This window comes from Neovison vison, chromosome 2 (genome assembly GCF_020171115.1).
Source record: "Neovison vison isolate M4711 chromosome 2, ASM_NN_V1, whole genome shotgun sequence".
Classification (NCBI taxonomy): domain Eukaryota; kingdom Metazoa; phylum Chordata; class Mammalia; order Carnivora; family Mustelidae; genus Neogale; species Neogale vison.
Window position 1 is genome coordinate 40901424 of NC_058092.1, and position 16634 is coordinate 40918057.

Sequence of the window (16634 nt, forward strand, 5' to 3'; positions counted from 1 at the left end):
GCCGGCGGGCGGACCGGCGGGCCGGCGGGCGGGGCAGCGCGGGAGGCTAGGCGCTCATGCACTCGGTAACCTTCAGGCGCCCGGGCTGCCCGCCTGCGCCCCGCAGAGCCCGCGCCGCAGCCGCCCTGACAGGGAGGTTGGTCTGGATGGGCGTCCGGTCTTCCTGTTGCTGGCCAGGATGAGGGCAGGTTACGACAGCGCGCAACCGGCTCCCTTCGGCAGCGGTGAGACCGGCGGGGGCGGGGAAACCAGGCGAACGAGCAGGCGGGTGAACCCCACGGCCGCCTCCGCCTCCTCCGCTTCCTCCCTGGCCGCCGCCTCCACCCCTGGTTGGCCGGCGCCAAGGCTGTCGCACATTTTGCCTGTCATCGAGGTCGCAAAGCGCCGCTTTGCGGCTGCCACGTGACTGCCTTCCTGTCAAGCGCCAGGCGCGCGACTACCGGGCGGGCGTCCGCGCGCCGCTGGCAGAGTCCCCAACTAGACTGCGGGAGCTAGTTGTCCCGCATCAGGTTATTCCAGTTTGGAATTAAGCAAAGGCCTCAGGGTACTGCCTCCTCCTGGCTGGGGCGGGGATCAGCTTCTAAGCCTTAACGAGGTTAGTCACATAAGTACACACAAAGCCCCACAAACCAATTCAATACTCTCAAAACCCGTTTTACAAACGGAATTTCATAAACGTACATTCTCTCTAACAAAGCTTAACCAAAGAACAACTTCATATACACTCTTTTAGGCTCAGCCTCACTACCAAAACCTGCTTACACACCGGCACACTCAAACCCAGGCCCCCTGACTCGTGCATCCTCAACCTCTCGATAACACAGAGGTAACCAGGCGCTGAGATCGACTTGGGTGAACGTAGAAGCTGAGAAAAGTGAGACTATAGATCCCAAGGAAAGGAGAAGCGTTTTTTGTTAGTTATGACAAATAAAAACTTTTCTATTCCTGCAGCATAACATTTTTTAGACCTAAAACTTGAGTGCGGCTTTGAATATAGTCAATTTAAAATACTTCTATAAGTGAAGAAATTTTATTGAAACACCAATTACTAAATTTTCAATTTATAGTCAGAAATTGAACGGCCTTGAGGCAAGAATAATCAAAGACTATATAATGAAGTATGACAGTTTGTAATTGTCACTGGAGGAAAAGTTACAGTGGGATACGTTTAACTTTGACTTGGGAAAATATCATCTTCTGGACTGTAATAGAGCATTGACTTGCCTTGCAAGGTACATTAAACCCTGAAATTATAAAGTAAGATTGCTTATTTTGTGCTATAAAGTAGATGCTAGTGAAATGACCATATAGACCAAGTCCTCCATCTTTGTATTCCCTGAAGACAAAGAAGAGCACTATCCTGTTCCAAAGATCTAGGCTCATCCTGTGTTTTTTTAGATGAAGATAGCCTGGCATACAACTCTCATGCAATAGTCTGTATTTAGACCAGAATTAGCTAGGTAAGGAATAGAATTATCCGTAGTCACATGAATTGAATGTATTTTTTTAATTGCCATCCCATAGGAAGAATTTCCAAAATATAGCACACGTGTGAATCACAAGGTGAAACACAGTACCAGCAGTTTAAGTGTAGTAATTCAGTTGCCCCAATCTCATTCTTACAAAGATTTTACAGAATAAAAAACTACTCTGAGAAGTTAAGAATTTTCTCAAAGTCATGCTACAAAGTGACAGACCTGTATTCTGTATTCAAGACTAATATTCTGTATTCAAGACTAGGTCAAAACTAGTGCTCTTTCCACTTACCCTGTTGCCTCCCTGCAATTCACCCTCCATGTTGCAAAGTTTGTACATTTCCTGAGATTGAGTCTTCCTTTTGACCTACCTATTCATGGGTTGGGTACCCAGCATCCAGAGTGATTGTCCACTATGGACAATGAAATGAAAGAAAAATAAATATTGAATTAAAAAATAGTTTATTTTTCATTTCCCCAGAATTTTCTTAGAAACAATTTTATTTCACAAACTGAGATAATAAAAATGTATAGAGATTTTCTGTACATAAGCATGAGCAAAGGAAAATAATTTTAATTCATTCTCATAGTTAATCCACATTAACTCACAGAGCTAACTCACATTAACTCACATTAACAGTTAATCCACATTAACTCACAGCCTAATTCAAATAAAGACTTTTTTCTAGAATCTCCATGTTCTTTGATCTTACCGTTACTGTTTGAAAAAGAACTTTAATTTCATCTTTCTTTCAAATATATGTGATAAAATTATTTTGCTGAATTTTCATTTGACATAATTTTATATTTATATGTGTTTACCTTTGATCTAGCTTCCTCTAATGTTACCATCTTACATAACCATGGTACAGCTCTCAGAACTAAGAAATTAACATTGGTATAATACTATTAATCAAATTCTAGAGACTCTATTTGCATTTTTAAAATTTATTTTAGAGAGATAGAGGGTGGGGGAGGGACAGAGGAAGAAGATAATCTCAAGTGGACTCCATGCTTAGCATAGACCCTGATGTGGGACATGATTCCAGGACTCTGAGATAATGACCTGAGCCAAAACCAAGAGTCAGATGCTTAACGGACTGCATCATCCAGCTGCCCTGATTCTATTTGCCTTTCTACATCAATATCTTTCTTCTGTTTCAGGTCCAATCTGGAATACCACATTATACATAGTTGTCATGTTTCCTTAGACTCTTCCAATCTGTGACAGTTTTTTAATCTTGACTTTTGAAGAATAGTGGTCAGGAACATTATAGACCATCCCTCAATTTGGGTTTGTCCAGAATTTTGTCCAAATTATACTGTTTATGGATTGGGAAAGAAGAATACCACAGAAGTGATGTGCCCGCATCATATATTACCAGGGCACATGATATCAACATAACTTATAGTGGTATTAGACTTACTCCTTTGGTTAAGTTAATTAAGCTTTTTAACACTACTCACTTCTACTATAATTCACAAGAAGATTAATGCTACTACAGAATTAGATCCACACCTGGGTAATCAAAAATATATTTAATTGAATTATTTAATTTCTTTAGGAGTCTTGGTGTCTAATCCTAGACTCTTAACAAGTGGGATAGGCTTAAGACTTGGGGCCCCAAGTTCTGAGTCCAAATCCTATATCCACTAACTTACTGGCTTTAAGTCACAATCTCTGCAAGCCTCAATTCCTTCACCTAAAAAATGGGGATAATTACCATATGTAACTCAGAGTTGTTGTGAAGATTAAGTGTGTGTATCATGTGTTATAACCATGAAACAGTACACAAATGTTAATTTTGCTATTATGGTTAGGCATATGTTATAACCATGAAACAGTAAACAAATGTTGCTACTATGGTTAGGCATTTGAGTTGCTTACTGGGCATTTATTTACTTACTTTAGAAAATGGGGCGCCTGGGTGGCTCAGTGGGTTAAGCCGCTGCCTTCGGCTCAGGTCATGATCTCAGGGTCCTGGAATCGAGTCTCACATCGGGCTCTCTGCTCAGCAGGGAGCCTGCTTCCCTCTTTCTCTCTGCCTGCCTCTCCATCTACTTGTGATTTCTCTCTGTCAAATAAATAAATAAAATCTTTTAAAAAAATTTTTTAAATAAAAAAGAAAATGACTTTCTTTTTTTTTAAAAGATTTTATTTATTTGACAGACAGTGATCACAAGTAGGCAGAGAGGCAGGCAGAGATAGGAGGAAATGGGCTCCCCGCTGAGCAAAGAGCCTGATGTGGGCTTGATCCCAGGACCCTGAGATCATGACCTGAGCCTAAGGCAGAGGCTTTAACCCACTGAGCCACCCAGGCACCCCTACAAAATGACTTTCATAGATGGTGGGACTACCCATATAAAAAAAAAAAAAAAGTCTACTGAAACTCAGAAATAAAATGTCTAAGTCACAATTATGAAATGATAAAAAGGTCCCTGAGGGTACCAGTCTATTTTCCACCTCTGTTGGATCTATAAATACAACAAAAAGGAAGACTTTGATACTAGGTAAAGAAATTACAGATGCCACATACACATTTCCATATGTTAACCATTGAAAAACTGCATAAATGAGTCAATGAGAAAAAGCACAAAATAATCTGATAAATTACATTTCTTTTTTTTTTTAAGATTCTATTTATTTATTTGACAGAGAGAGAAAGAGAAAAACAAGTAAGCAGAGAGGCAGGGGGTTGGGAGGGGCGGGAGGGGAAGCAGGCTCCCTGCGGAGCAGAGAGCCTGATGCAGGGCTCCATGCATGACTGGATCGCAGGATCCTGAGATCATGAGCGGAAGGCAGAGACTTAACCCACTGAGCCACCCAGACACCCCTGTTAAATTATATTTCTATAAGCACTTTAAAGTGAGTATGAACTGCTGAGGAAAAAAAAGATTTCTATAACTGTTATTATTTAATATAAAGCCTCTTTTTGGTGTTTGAAAGACATGTCATTATTATGCTAAAAGAGAAACCACTACTTTCAATATATTAGATGCTTAACTGTGGATCTTTCTTATATACCATGTTAGAATGTAAAATAATTAAAGGCAGAGATACTCACCTTTGAATATACTTCAGTGAACTAATACTTAATATTAGATTTTCATTGGAGGTACTTTATGGTGGTTACTTATGCTCTCTAAACTAAGCCTTGAACCTCTGCGCTGCCAGTTGTGGTTTATACAATAAGCAGGCTAAGCACATGCTTTAGAATACAAGCAAAGCCAGAATAAAAAAACAAAAAAGCCTTCCTTAAAGAATTTAAATTTAATATCTCAGCAAAAGCACTAAAGTAGTCATCGTGGGAAAAAATCGTAATTTTTTTGGACTTCTTTACACCTATTTTTTGGCTTTGTTTTTATTTACATAATACGATGATGGGACATCAGAATCTTTTCAGTTAGTTTAGGACCTCCAAAAATCTTAGTCTAGCTCTCTATGCATCTTAAATTACCATAAATTTTCCATAACATAGTTATTCAGCAACAAGTATTTCATGAAGATTATACATATGTATTTATACGTAATGAGCATAATTTAAGATTCTTTCTCATTACAGTATCTTCTCTTAGCAAGAAACCATAATAATTGCCAGAAAGCAACTCTTCATAAATTTGAAATGTCTAAGTACATGTAAGAAATGAGAGGAGTTAATTTCTGGTGTTGTAGTTCATACCTGACTCACAATGCAAGTTCAGTTACCTAAGAAAAGAGCTCGTTATTTTTTTCAACACTTCTGTCAAAACACTGCCGGATTCTTCCCAGTTTCAACTCTTCCTCTATGTACTAGCCAGTCTGTTGCTAGATGTTTATCCAGATGTTTCTGGTGTGTTTTGTTGCTAATACTCCCATTATACTTCAAGGGGCTGGGTACAGATGTTGCTGGAGGATCTGCTTACTCTAATTAGACCACTTGTCATTTTTTGCTTGGTTTCATTTTGACCACTGGGTGCATCATGTAACCGTGCTGGGTATTTTTAAGAGAAAAAAATTTAGAAACCAGTAGTTAATTAATCTTACATAGCTAAAAGAGGAGGTTAAAAGTACAGACAACTGGTGTCTCGGATGAGTGAAATAAACGATTGGGGAACAAACTACTCACTCCTTTACATTTAAACACCCTCCCTTCCCCCCCCAAAAAACAAGCCCCCATCTAAGTAGAAAAAGAGAGAACTTTGGCAATAAAGAAACGGCCTTGTTAGAAAAGCTTCCCAAGAGCTGTTGTAAATTTAGCTTTAAAGTTAATTGCTTTTCTCCCTTTTCCCAAAGAAATGAAACATTTCAGTTTCTCGGCCCTGAAACATTGAGTTCAGAGTTCGTCATGGTTTCTTCCCTACACTTTGTCCTTAGTTTTCGTAAAAATCAGTCCATTAAAAACGTTTGCTTTTTCTGAGCACTGTTCTCGATGTCAGTCCGGGTCTCTTCCTCCACCCCCCACGGCCATCTCTGCCCACCACTACCCCGGGCGTTGATCTGGCAGGTGCGAGGCCAAGGCCCGAGGCTGAGAAAAGGCTGCGGAGTGTATGTATACAGTGCACACACCAGAGGAGGCGGCGGCAGCTGTAGGCCTGGCCGCCCGAACTTCGAGAGCCTAGCGGCGGAGCGCAGAGGCGAGTCAGCCTCCCCGCCAGGGCCGGGGGAAACTTGGTTCGCGCCAGCTCGCTCTCCGCCTTCCAGCAGCCAGCGCCGCCGAGCCTCTCAGGCCCTGCGGCTCTCCGCAGCAGTCTTAATTAACAAGCCTCTTCCCCCTCACTCGCCCCCGCCGGGCTCCAGGAGTCCTAGGTTTCGTGTCGCAGACTCCAGCCCGCTAGCCAGCCTGTGGAGGCCAAACCCTGCTCCGCAGGGCAGAACGCCGATCCAGCTGGGGACCGGCCGTGGGGCGGGCGGCCGGAGAGCTGGCGGGTGGGAACCCGTGCCTGAGACGCAGGGAGGGCAGTGGGGAGAGAGGAGGCGGGAGAAAGGGCGCGGGCTGGGGGCGGAGCGAGCGAGCCTGCGAGCCTGCGAGCCTGCGAGCCTGGGCGCCTCCTGGGCAGTGGGCGGTGCGTGGGCGGTGCCCGGCCTTCCAGCTCCTGCGGCGCTGCAACTCAGCCGAGCCTCCTTAAAACTCTGCCGTTAAAATGGGGGCGGGTTTTTCAACTCAAAAAGCGCTCAATTTTTTTCTTTTCAAAAAAAGCTGATGAGGTCGGAAAAAAGAGAGAAGAAACCGGCACCGTCTCTGCAGCGGCAACAGAAGCAGCAATTGTTTGAGTGAAAAAAGAAGCCAAAGAAGGAGGGTAGGAAAAGCGCTCAAAGGAGGACAACGCTCAAGTGTCTGTAGGGGCGAAGAGAGCGGGGACCGGCGATTTGGGGGGGACCAACTACAAAAAAACTGTCACTGGGAGCGCTGCGGTTCTGGAGGAAGCCTTGCTGCCCGGCTTGGCTCCGGAGCACAGTTAGCTGGCGGCCGCTGCCCTGTCGGCGGCACAGGCTTGGGGCACAGACCGGGGGACAGCGAAGGGTCGGCGAAGTGGCACCGGGTGTCGGAGCCGCTGGGCTCTCGCCGGGAGGGCGACGGGACTGTCTGCGCTCTGGCATTGTGGCGACTCCCCATACTCAGACCTTGGCCTGCGCTTCTCTGGTCGCTCCCGATCTCCGGAGGCCCCCAGAAAACTGGGAAAGGAAGGAAAAGACGGCGGCGGCGGCTCAATGAGCGTCTGCAGTGGGAAGTCTGAACTGGCTCGGTCGTAGGCGGGAAGTTACTGGTGGGCTGCCCTGTGCAGCCGCGATGCTGCCGCGCGCCGCCCCAGCAGCCCGGGCCCCATAGACGCTTCCCGCATCACTCGCCTCCTTCCTCACGCTGCTGGGAGTCCCGGGACCTGGTGGGGCCGGCATGACCGACTTACCCGGAGCCCGCCGCGCGCCCGGCAGTCTCCGGAGACGCGCTCCGAGCCTGGCTCCCACGGCCTCTGAGGCTCCGCGGGGCTGCGGCAGCCCAGCGGGCGGGCTACGGAGCCTTCCCACTCGGCGTTAGCGTGCAGTCCGGCCCGGACGCGAATAAAGACTCCTACTGAGAAGCGGAGGCCACTGAAGAGTCGTGGAGACCTATAACCCAAGGGCCACGGAACTGCTACTCCCGTTTGCCTTTGACGATCATCTTTAACCCTCCGGAGCACGTCAGCATCCAGCCACCGCGGCGCTCTCCCCGCATCGGAGGACTCAGGACTACTCCTTCGGTGAGACGGATGGAGACCGAGCCCCTCCGAGGACCTGCCCCAGCGGTTCTGGCTCGCGCGGCTCAAGTCATCACCGTGAACAAGGGTAGGTTAATGCCTTTTCTTTCCCCCGAAATGTCTTTTCTTCCGCGGTATTTTGTGCCCTGAACTAGTCCCTTAAGTCTCCGCGCACATTCCTCACAGAGATTGTAGTGTAGATACGTGACAACTCTGCCTACATTTTACGTCAGGGGTAATTTGCCGGGAATATGTATATGTTTGTGTGTCTTTCTGTTGAGTCACCAGAATTCTTCACAGGGGTTAAGCTAAAAAGCGAGGAGCGGAGCCCCTCTCCAATGGCTCAGTTTTGCTGAATAATCACGTGTGAATCGAGGGGCGGGCTTTTGGCAGGCTGATCTTACTAGTATTTACTACCAAGCTCTACTCCAGATTAACCATCCCAGTCCTTCTGTCAGTCTCCGATGCCATCATGCAGCCTGGTTAGGAGCAAAAGAAAAGGGAAAAAGAAAAACAACTAATTCATCTTTTCCCGATCGTCAGGACCCTAAAGAATGGCCGAGCCTTGGGGGAACGAGTTGGCGTCTGCAGCTGCCAGGGGGGACCTAGAGCAACTTACTAGTTTGTTGCAAAATAATGTAAACGTCAATGCACAAAATGGATTTGGAAGGACTGCGCTGCAGGTTGGTATCCAGAGAGGTGGGGAAACAGGTCAACAATGTTGCCTACGTGATCCGGGTTTCTGGAATAACGGCTTTTAAGCTTCCAGGGGTACAAAATTTCACTGTTTTTTTAAGCCTAGTTGGTTGCCATATTTTATATCTTTAAGTGGATCCAACTCCCCAAAATGACGTACTTTGAACAAACTCGTCAAATTCAACAACATCCTCGATATCAAATGGGTTCCAGGTTTGGTCTTAATTTTTGGAATGTTTTTGTGCCGGTAGGGATTTAAAAAGTTGTAGCAGCGCCGAGGTGTGTGTGTTTTTTTAAGACAGTTCTGTAAACACATTATTATGATTATTTTTTGAAGTAAATACACTGCTATTAGTGGTTTCCGTGCTTTGCTCCAATAATTGACTTTAACGTTAATTTTCCTGACTACTGGCGAGGGTGTTTTTCCTTCAAATGCTTCAAGTTTTGACAAACGACCTTTCCTCATTTGGAATGGGTGGCCTGGGCACGGAGACAGGATGTACATTTCACAGTTAATGTAATATCATCCACCCATTCAGGATTGAGGAGGAATAAAAAGTTGAATTTTCTAATCAGAGCTCAGTTTGTAGTATTTTTGTCTCTGCGGTTGTGCGGTAGTATGTTCTAACTTTCAGTAATTAGATTTACAAGCAAGAAATGAAACGTGTCCAGCTGCCAAGTATTGTACCTGATATTTTTTTTCCTCCTCTGAATGTTAGTTATCATGTAACTTAGTTGAAAGGCTTAGAAACAGAAAAATGGCAAAGTAGTCTCAAATAGTTGCTTTATCAGAGTTCTGGTGGTACTCTTATGAACTGTTCTTATTCGGAAATGCAACACTTGAAGCTGTTTTTGAAAATCCATTGGGGAGAAGGTTTAGAATGCTTTGTTTTACAAGAATTAGAAATTTAAGCGGCAGGAGATACACTATTAACAGACGAAGTTAAGTCTGGGCATTTTAAAACAATATACTGATCTTAGAAAGTTTTCAGTGTTAAGGAAGCTTATACATAGATACTAAATTATTTAATCTTGTTATTTCGGGTAGATTCTGTGGAATAGGGATTTTTTTTTCTTTGTCCACTCAGTAGTTTTTAATAGGTTTTGGGGTGATAACAATGCTACAAATTTAACACACTGAAAAGTTTCCTATGAAAACCCAAAAGATTATATAAATCTCACAAGGAATGAGCAACTTAACCCATGTTCAGAATAAGATCTTACAGGACTTTTGACGAACAGGAAGACTGGGAGATTAATATTAACAAAGTTTTGGCATTTTTAATACAATTTGTCAATCTTGTTTATATTAAGCATACTTATGTATATACTAACACCCACTTATTGTGGCTTAACCTTAATACATATAATGAAACACACAAACAGGAGTCTCAAGGCTTATTTTCAGTATGCATAATCCTGACTCTGAAGTTGTGTCATAACTCAAGAAAGAACTTTCTTTGAAAACAATTTACAGTATTAATATTATTTTTGTGGAAGATGGCAAATTTCCTTCTATAATTATGTTCATTTAACTTGGTTGCAAATTTTTCCCTCCTTCCTAGTGTAAGCTTTCAATCAGAATGATATCGAAGGCCTTAATCGCACATTTGCTTTACAGAGATCCAAGGTGTCTGTCCCTTATTTTTCCCAGGCCAGGTCCTTAAATGTGACTAAATCTCTAGAGGTAGATGTGGCAAAAATTAGATTGTGTTCATTTTTAACCAAAAAGTTTATTTTATTGAAATTTTCAAAAAATAAAATATATATCATTTTTCCACTGCCTCCAAAAGAAGGGCTAAAACAGCAGGGTTTTATCAACAGGGAAGTGTAATATCTTGGCCATCTATATGGTTTGCATTTATAAAATATTATTTATTCTAAATATATTCATACTTACTTTGTGATTGTTTTTTAAATAAACAGTTTAAAGAGATAGACAACTTTGTATGTATTTTTCAATGGATATTTAATTTCATAAACATTTGAGAGTCCACTATGTAATCTATTTATTTTGTTATGAATATACCTAAATATAAATGAAACCAGTTAAAATGCTGAACTATTTTCTGGCATGTTAATGAGACTACATTTTTTTCCACAACTAAATTACATGTATTATATAATTGCATGCTTCTCTACAAGATATTTTATAATTATGAGAGCATTACAGAGACCCCTATTAGAGTGAAATGTATTCAAAGAACCGTAGATAAGTCTTTTTCATATGAATTATTTGTATGTTGATAGCAAATTTTAATACATTCTGACTTTTAAAATGTTGGCAGTTTAAAATAGCTATTCCTAAATGTCTGATAATAGCTGCAAAAGGAAATAAGATGGCATCCCCAGCAGGTTATTAAATATGCTCAAACAACAAGACAAAGTTGTCTGTCTCAAAATACACATTAAATATCTTATTTTCTCTTCGTTTGCTCACTTTAAAATCAGGAAGCTAGTTAGAACTTCAAGAGACAGTAAGTGATAGAGTAGGATAACTGTTTCATTCTTTTCAGGAATGGTTGCCATGCAGTCATCTCCTGTCTAGTACATGAACTGTCTAGTATCATGAACTTAGCTTTGATAAATCAGTATTATAAACAATGTAGCACACTACTGATTATTTAACACTTTAACGATCAGTAACATTTTAAAATTTCAGGTAAAGGATTCTAAGCTCCAAACACACCCAGTAGCCAGTATGAAATAACTTGCAAAGAAAAAAATATTTTTAAAAAAACTTTGGAAATTTGAGCTATATATATTTGAAAAAAACTTGTGAAGATTAATAATTTAAGAAAATATCAGGTCCTGTGTTTTAATAGATCATTTTTATATTAGGTGATGAAGTCTGATGTGTGGAAACATTTCTTTGTGGGTTTAAAGAAACTCACTCTCTTTATTTCTTTTCAGTAGCTATTTAGAAAATTAATTTTATCTACATCTAATATTTCAGAATTAATAATTCAGGTTTTATGTATTATGAGCATAAGCAAGCAAACAAGAGATTCTCAAATTCTTTTTTTTTTAAGATTTTATTTATTTATTTATTTGACAGAGATACAGTGAGAGAGGGAACAGGAGCAGGGGCAGAGAGGGAGAAGCAGGCTCCCCACTGAGCAGGCTGCCCAATGTGTGGCTCAATCCCCAGATCATGACCTGAGCCGAAGGCTGATGCCCAACAACGGAGCCACCCAGGCACCCCTCAAATTCCATTTCTTTTATTTTAATAAATTCATGAAATTACACAAGTCTTCATGGGAGATAGGAAACTGCGTTGTGGGTGAATTTTCCACAAGTTGGACTGGTTCTATTTTACTGATCAATTTATCCTACTTTGGGGTCCCTTTAAAATATTCCATCATAGAATCTCTATCTTTAGAGTTCTACTTTTACCTACTAGTACTTTCTTTCCTGCAATTGAGCCCTTCAAACCCCACCAGGTGGGTCTTCCCCAATCACTGTTTCACCAAAAATAAAGTTATATAAATAGGAGATATGGATATTTTAAAATATTCTTATAAGAGAACTTAAAGGATTCTCCCGTTTTCTCTTTTTTCCTAGGTTATGAAACTTGGAAATCCTGAGATTGCCAGGAGACTACTACTTAGAGGTGCTAATCCCGATTTGAAAGACCGAACTGGTTTCGCTGTCATTCATGATGCAGCCAGAGCAGGTTTCCTGGACACTTTACAGACTTTGCTGGAGTTCCAAGCTGATGTTAACATCGAGGATAATGAAGGGAACCTGCCCTTGCACTTGGCTGCCAAAGAAGGCCACCTCCCTGTGGTGGAGTTCCTCATGAAGCACACAGCCAGCAAAGTGGGGCATCGGAACCATAAGGGGGACACCGCCTGCGACTTGGCCAGGCTCTACCGGAGGAACGAGGTCGTTAGCCTAATGGAGGGAAACCAGGCGGAGGGAGCTTCGAATTTACAATGAATATGGGGAGGGCTCTCCCACACTGCCTTCTACTTTGTCAGTTAATTGGTTGCCTGTCCTATATTACTATCATTTGTTAAAATTCAGTTTTGTCATATTTTAAACAGCTAGTTCAATCTTCACAGGATGCAAAGTGGAAATCTTAGTCAGATTTATGAATATATTTAAGCAATATCCCTTTCACTTGCAAACTCCTGAGTTCTAACACATAACTGCAAATAGCTTTGGCTTTCTCCTGAATATGTTATCTTGCCTTGACTTTTTCCTCGCTTCTCCCTTTGCCAGTCTCAAAACCCAACTTAAGAGACTTTGTTTTAAAAATGTTTTGTCCTGATGCTTCTTTTGCCTAATTAAAACACTTTTTCAAAACAGGACAATGTTTTTCTGTGTTTTCCATCCTATTATCCCCACATAGTTTGCCACTTGCTAAGAAGTGTACTAAAAGTTCACAATGTTGTAAGTCTCAACATTAGAAAAATAGTCGAAGTAAAAAACTAGACGTATTCTATTGATGATTCAGTTATTCTTTTCTTCCTTGTGTCTCCCCTCAAAGATTTTACTTGGTGCCTCATATTTCTCTTCACAACAAAATAAAGACAACGTTTTTTGAAGACCTGAAATTATTTCAATATAATTTCAAATTTTTTCTTAATGTTCAATCTTCCCCTTTTCTCAAAGTTAAGTTTAATAGTTGAAAAACAGGTTTCAGAAGTAGCGATCTGAAAACAAATATATATTAGCTAAAAGTAATTTTTAAAAGAAAATGTCACCTTAAAAGTGCTTCTCCCTAGTTGTTGTTTTTAGATCACAAAGTGAAACAATTGGTTAAATAATACATTTCCCAAAATTATACCGTAAGTATAGTATCACATTTTTTCTCCCTGAATGTCAGGAATGTGACATTACAAAATGTTAAGCCTTAAAATATAATGCAAATACAAGTTTTTAGGGGATTAAAAGGTGCAGCAAGAAAAAATGTAATGTAAGGGTCATAACTAATTATATATACATGTAAGGGTCTTAATTGCAATATAATAAATACAGAAACATTTACAATGAGTAAATAGGCCACTCTTATATTTGGTACTTGATTTCCACAAAATTTTTTAGTAAAGGCTTACAAAATCTTCTTAAGAATACATTTAGATAAAAATTTTAAAAATTAAGTGAAATAGAAATCTCAAATTTCCAAGAGAATTGTCCAGCATCTACCAAGAGAATTGTCCAGCATCTACTACTTACTTTAATTTTAATTAAAGACTTTCATCAAAGGATTTCAATGCAATTACCATTTATAAATTTATAAATACTTTATTCATCATCTCCGACATGAACAAAGATGTTTTATGTGAAAGCTCCCTCCTTCTGCTTTATAAGCTCCCTGCCCTGGTTCCAAAAAGAACAGAATACTTTAAGGTTTATTGAAGGATATGGTTCTGATGCCTGCCCCAACAAGGACTGGAATGGTCACAGGCAAGTGGTTTTCCGTAATTTATTTTCCATGATAGTATAAAAGAATATAGGAGAAGAAATTTTATCCTTTTCACTGATAACTAAAGTTCACCTTCTTTAAGTACAATAAGACTTCAACTTCTGCCACCCCCAAGCACAAATTACTGAATAAATTTATTTTTGACAGGAACATGATATTAAATTTGAAATATTTGATTTTAAAGTTTAGAAAAAAGTAGAAATTCAGATGTTTTGAAGGGAAAAGTGTTGTGTTTTGGATTTTAAAACCAGAATCACCATACAAAATACACTGCTTGAGAAAACGGAATACTTTCTAAACACAAGCCTATTACTAAAAAATAAAAACCCTTCTTACAAGTTGCAACTGTAAAGATTGATGTTTCTGAATTTAAAGTGTAGTTTAATTAACTTTTCAGTATCCAAGTTTCAGCATTAAAATTACTCTTTAGGAAATTCAAACCTAAAGGCATAGGATGTCTATAAAGCTGGAGAGGAGTACTTCTACAGTTGCTTTATCCTTAAGAGGCTGGAGCACAGTAAGGGGAGTGGGAGCTCTCTCTCTCTTCATTAGCCTAAAATTTGCTAAGCATTAAAACATCGGCACATATCTTTGGCTCTTCGAGGAAATAGCTTTACTAATCTAAGTATTTTAGAAATGAGTTATGTGGTCCCCCTCTAGGAAATATGAAAAACCATTATTCAATCTCTCAAAAACCTCGACAATATTCAGCAAGACTTTGTGTAGAAATGTATACATGAAAGAAAAGGTGCTGCTGAGTTTAATGGGCTCGAATTTGTAACGAGCTGAGGTAGAGAAGGATCTGAGACTAATCTAATTCAGAGGCAGAGCGGGGGCGGCAAGCGCAAACTGATAGAGTGATCAGCACCCCCAGGAGTTAACGCTGTATAAAGGATGGAGGATACTTAAGCAGGGAAGCGTTTTCAAATTCAGTTCTTCACTGCGTCCGCTTCCAAGTCTGGAAACTCGGGCTCAGTTTTTGCCCAGGAAACTGAATTCAAGCTTATACCTGGGGGAGGAGGGTGACACTAACAGCACCTCATGCCACATTCTGGTCTTTGAGCCACTGAGCAAACTTCGTTTTACTCTATTTCGGTAGTGAATCAGTAGTTTTCTGATAAACATTACATATCTCACAAGGAGGTGATGAGCTCCTCCACACACACTACCCTGGGTGAGTGATTAATAGACAAAATAATTCCATCTCAGGAAAGCAATTCAGTTGGTAATCTTATAAATTTTCCTGATCATGTTGATGAAAAAACGTTGTGGAATCCGTAGCCCGGGACTGGTTTCGAAATCTCAGTTCCCAAAAAGGTGCTTTTGGCTTTTGCCGGGGCGGGGCGGGGTGGGGGGTGTAGAAGTAGTTGTTCAGAAGCGCTGCAAGATGACAGTGCTGGAGCGAGAAAGGGCCTTCCTGACTGCCCTGAGCTACCTTCATCGAAAGATTCCGAGGGGGAAAGTCCCGGTCTTGCTATCTTGAGACTGTTGTAATGTTACACGGCAGCTCCCCCCGCCCCCCAAAAAAAAGAAAAAAAAAAAAAAAACAGATCCACGGAGGGACCTACTCAGAGAGGCAGGAGACAATCTTGTACCCTGAGACCCGAAATAAAGCTTTGCCCATTGTCAGCCTAAGCCAAGCCATCTACGCAGGGGCTGCGAAGACATCCTTTCTGTCCCTTCGAAACACTCCAGACGCCAACGGCAGCTCCGGCTCCCCAGTGAGGAAGCTGAGCCCAGAGCTCCCTCAGGGCGCGCAGAAAAGCCCGGCGTGGGGGTGGGGGCGTTTCAAAACCGTTAGCTCGCGTTGTGTGTTTTTTTTTTTCTTTTCCCTCCCTCGCTAAGGTTTCTTTTTCTTTTCTCTTCCTGTCCAAATATTTCAAATTTCCGCGCCTTAAATAACAGTCTCCTTTTATTTAGTTCGTTTCCTCGGCAGGTTTGGCCGCCCGCTTGTCTCTACCCCCCATCGGGCCCGGGGCGTCTCGGGCGCCTTGGTGCTGCCTGCAGCCCCTGCGCGCTGCCCCCGGCCCAGGCTGCGTGGCCCAGAGTGCGCCAGCCGGAGCCACAGCCCCCTCTTGCCGCGACCTCGCCTGACCCGGCTCTCCGGGCGCCCAGAGCCAACTAAGGCCGCCCCCCGCCCGGACGCCTGTCTGCCTCCCAGCTCGACTTTCCTCCCCGGACTTTGGAGCCTTTTCTGCTTCGGGGTCTGGATCTCGGTCGCCCGGGAGCGGCGGAAGGGCCGCGGCAATAGGAAAGCAACGGAGAAGGCCAGTGGCCGGAGCCTGCCCCAGCCCCCACCCCGCGGGTAACCTTGGAGGCGCCCTCGGAGTGAGTGTGTGCGTTGCTGCGCCAGCCGGCTGGGGCGAGCGGGCGCACCTCGCAGCGGGCTGGAGGCGGGAGCTGGGGGCGGGGAGGGGGAGCGGGCCCCGGCGCCTGCCGGCCGCTGCCACAGCGCCCCGGGAGCTGCGGGCTACCGAGGCGGCCAGGGTCCCTGGGCCCTGGCCTTCAGGCAGCGGTCCTTGAGGAGGCGGCGGCCATCCCACTGGATGGTTCCGGCGACCTGTGCTTGAGGACTGGGGCCGGAGGGCGACCTGTGAGCAGGGGCAAGCCGGCCGGTGAGTGCCTAGCTCTCCGGCAGAGGTGAGCTGGCGGCGGGACGCGGCGCGGCGGCTGGAGCAAATCCACGCCCAAAGCCTATGCCAGCGCTCACTTCTCCTCCCCCCCGTGACAGCTGAGGACAGCCGGGCTCCGAGCCTCGCGTCCAGCTGCGAGGAGGCAAATGCACCTCAGGCTTCACAGCCCCTTAGACTATTCGG

General features: G+C 43.0%; 1 protein-coding gene across 2 annotated transcripts; it reads left to right on the forward strand.

Moving 5' to 3' along the window:
* The first annotated feature begins 7702 nt into the window (after positions 1–7702).
* Positions 7703–12700, forward strand: CDKN2C (cyclin dependent kinase inhibitor 2C). Of its 2 annotated transcripts, XM_044238205.1 has the most exons (3): positions 7703–7776; positions 8232–8371; positions 11949–12700. In XM_044238205.1, exons 2-3 carry the CDS (start codon positions 8243–8245, stop codon positions 12324–12326), a joined length of 507 nt encoding a protein of 168 aa, XP_044094140.1. In that variant the 5' UTR covers positions 7703–7776; positions 8232–8242; the 3' UTR covers positions 12327–12700. The 2 variants fall into 2 exon arrangements, with proteins under 2 accessions (XP_044094140.1, XP_044094139.1); XM_044238204.1 differs by lacking the exon at positions 7703–7776 and having other exon boundaries at positions 7986–8371.
* Positions 12701–16634: the final 3934 nt, after the last annotated feature.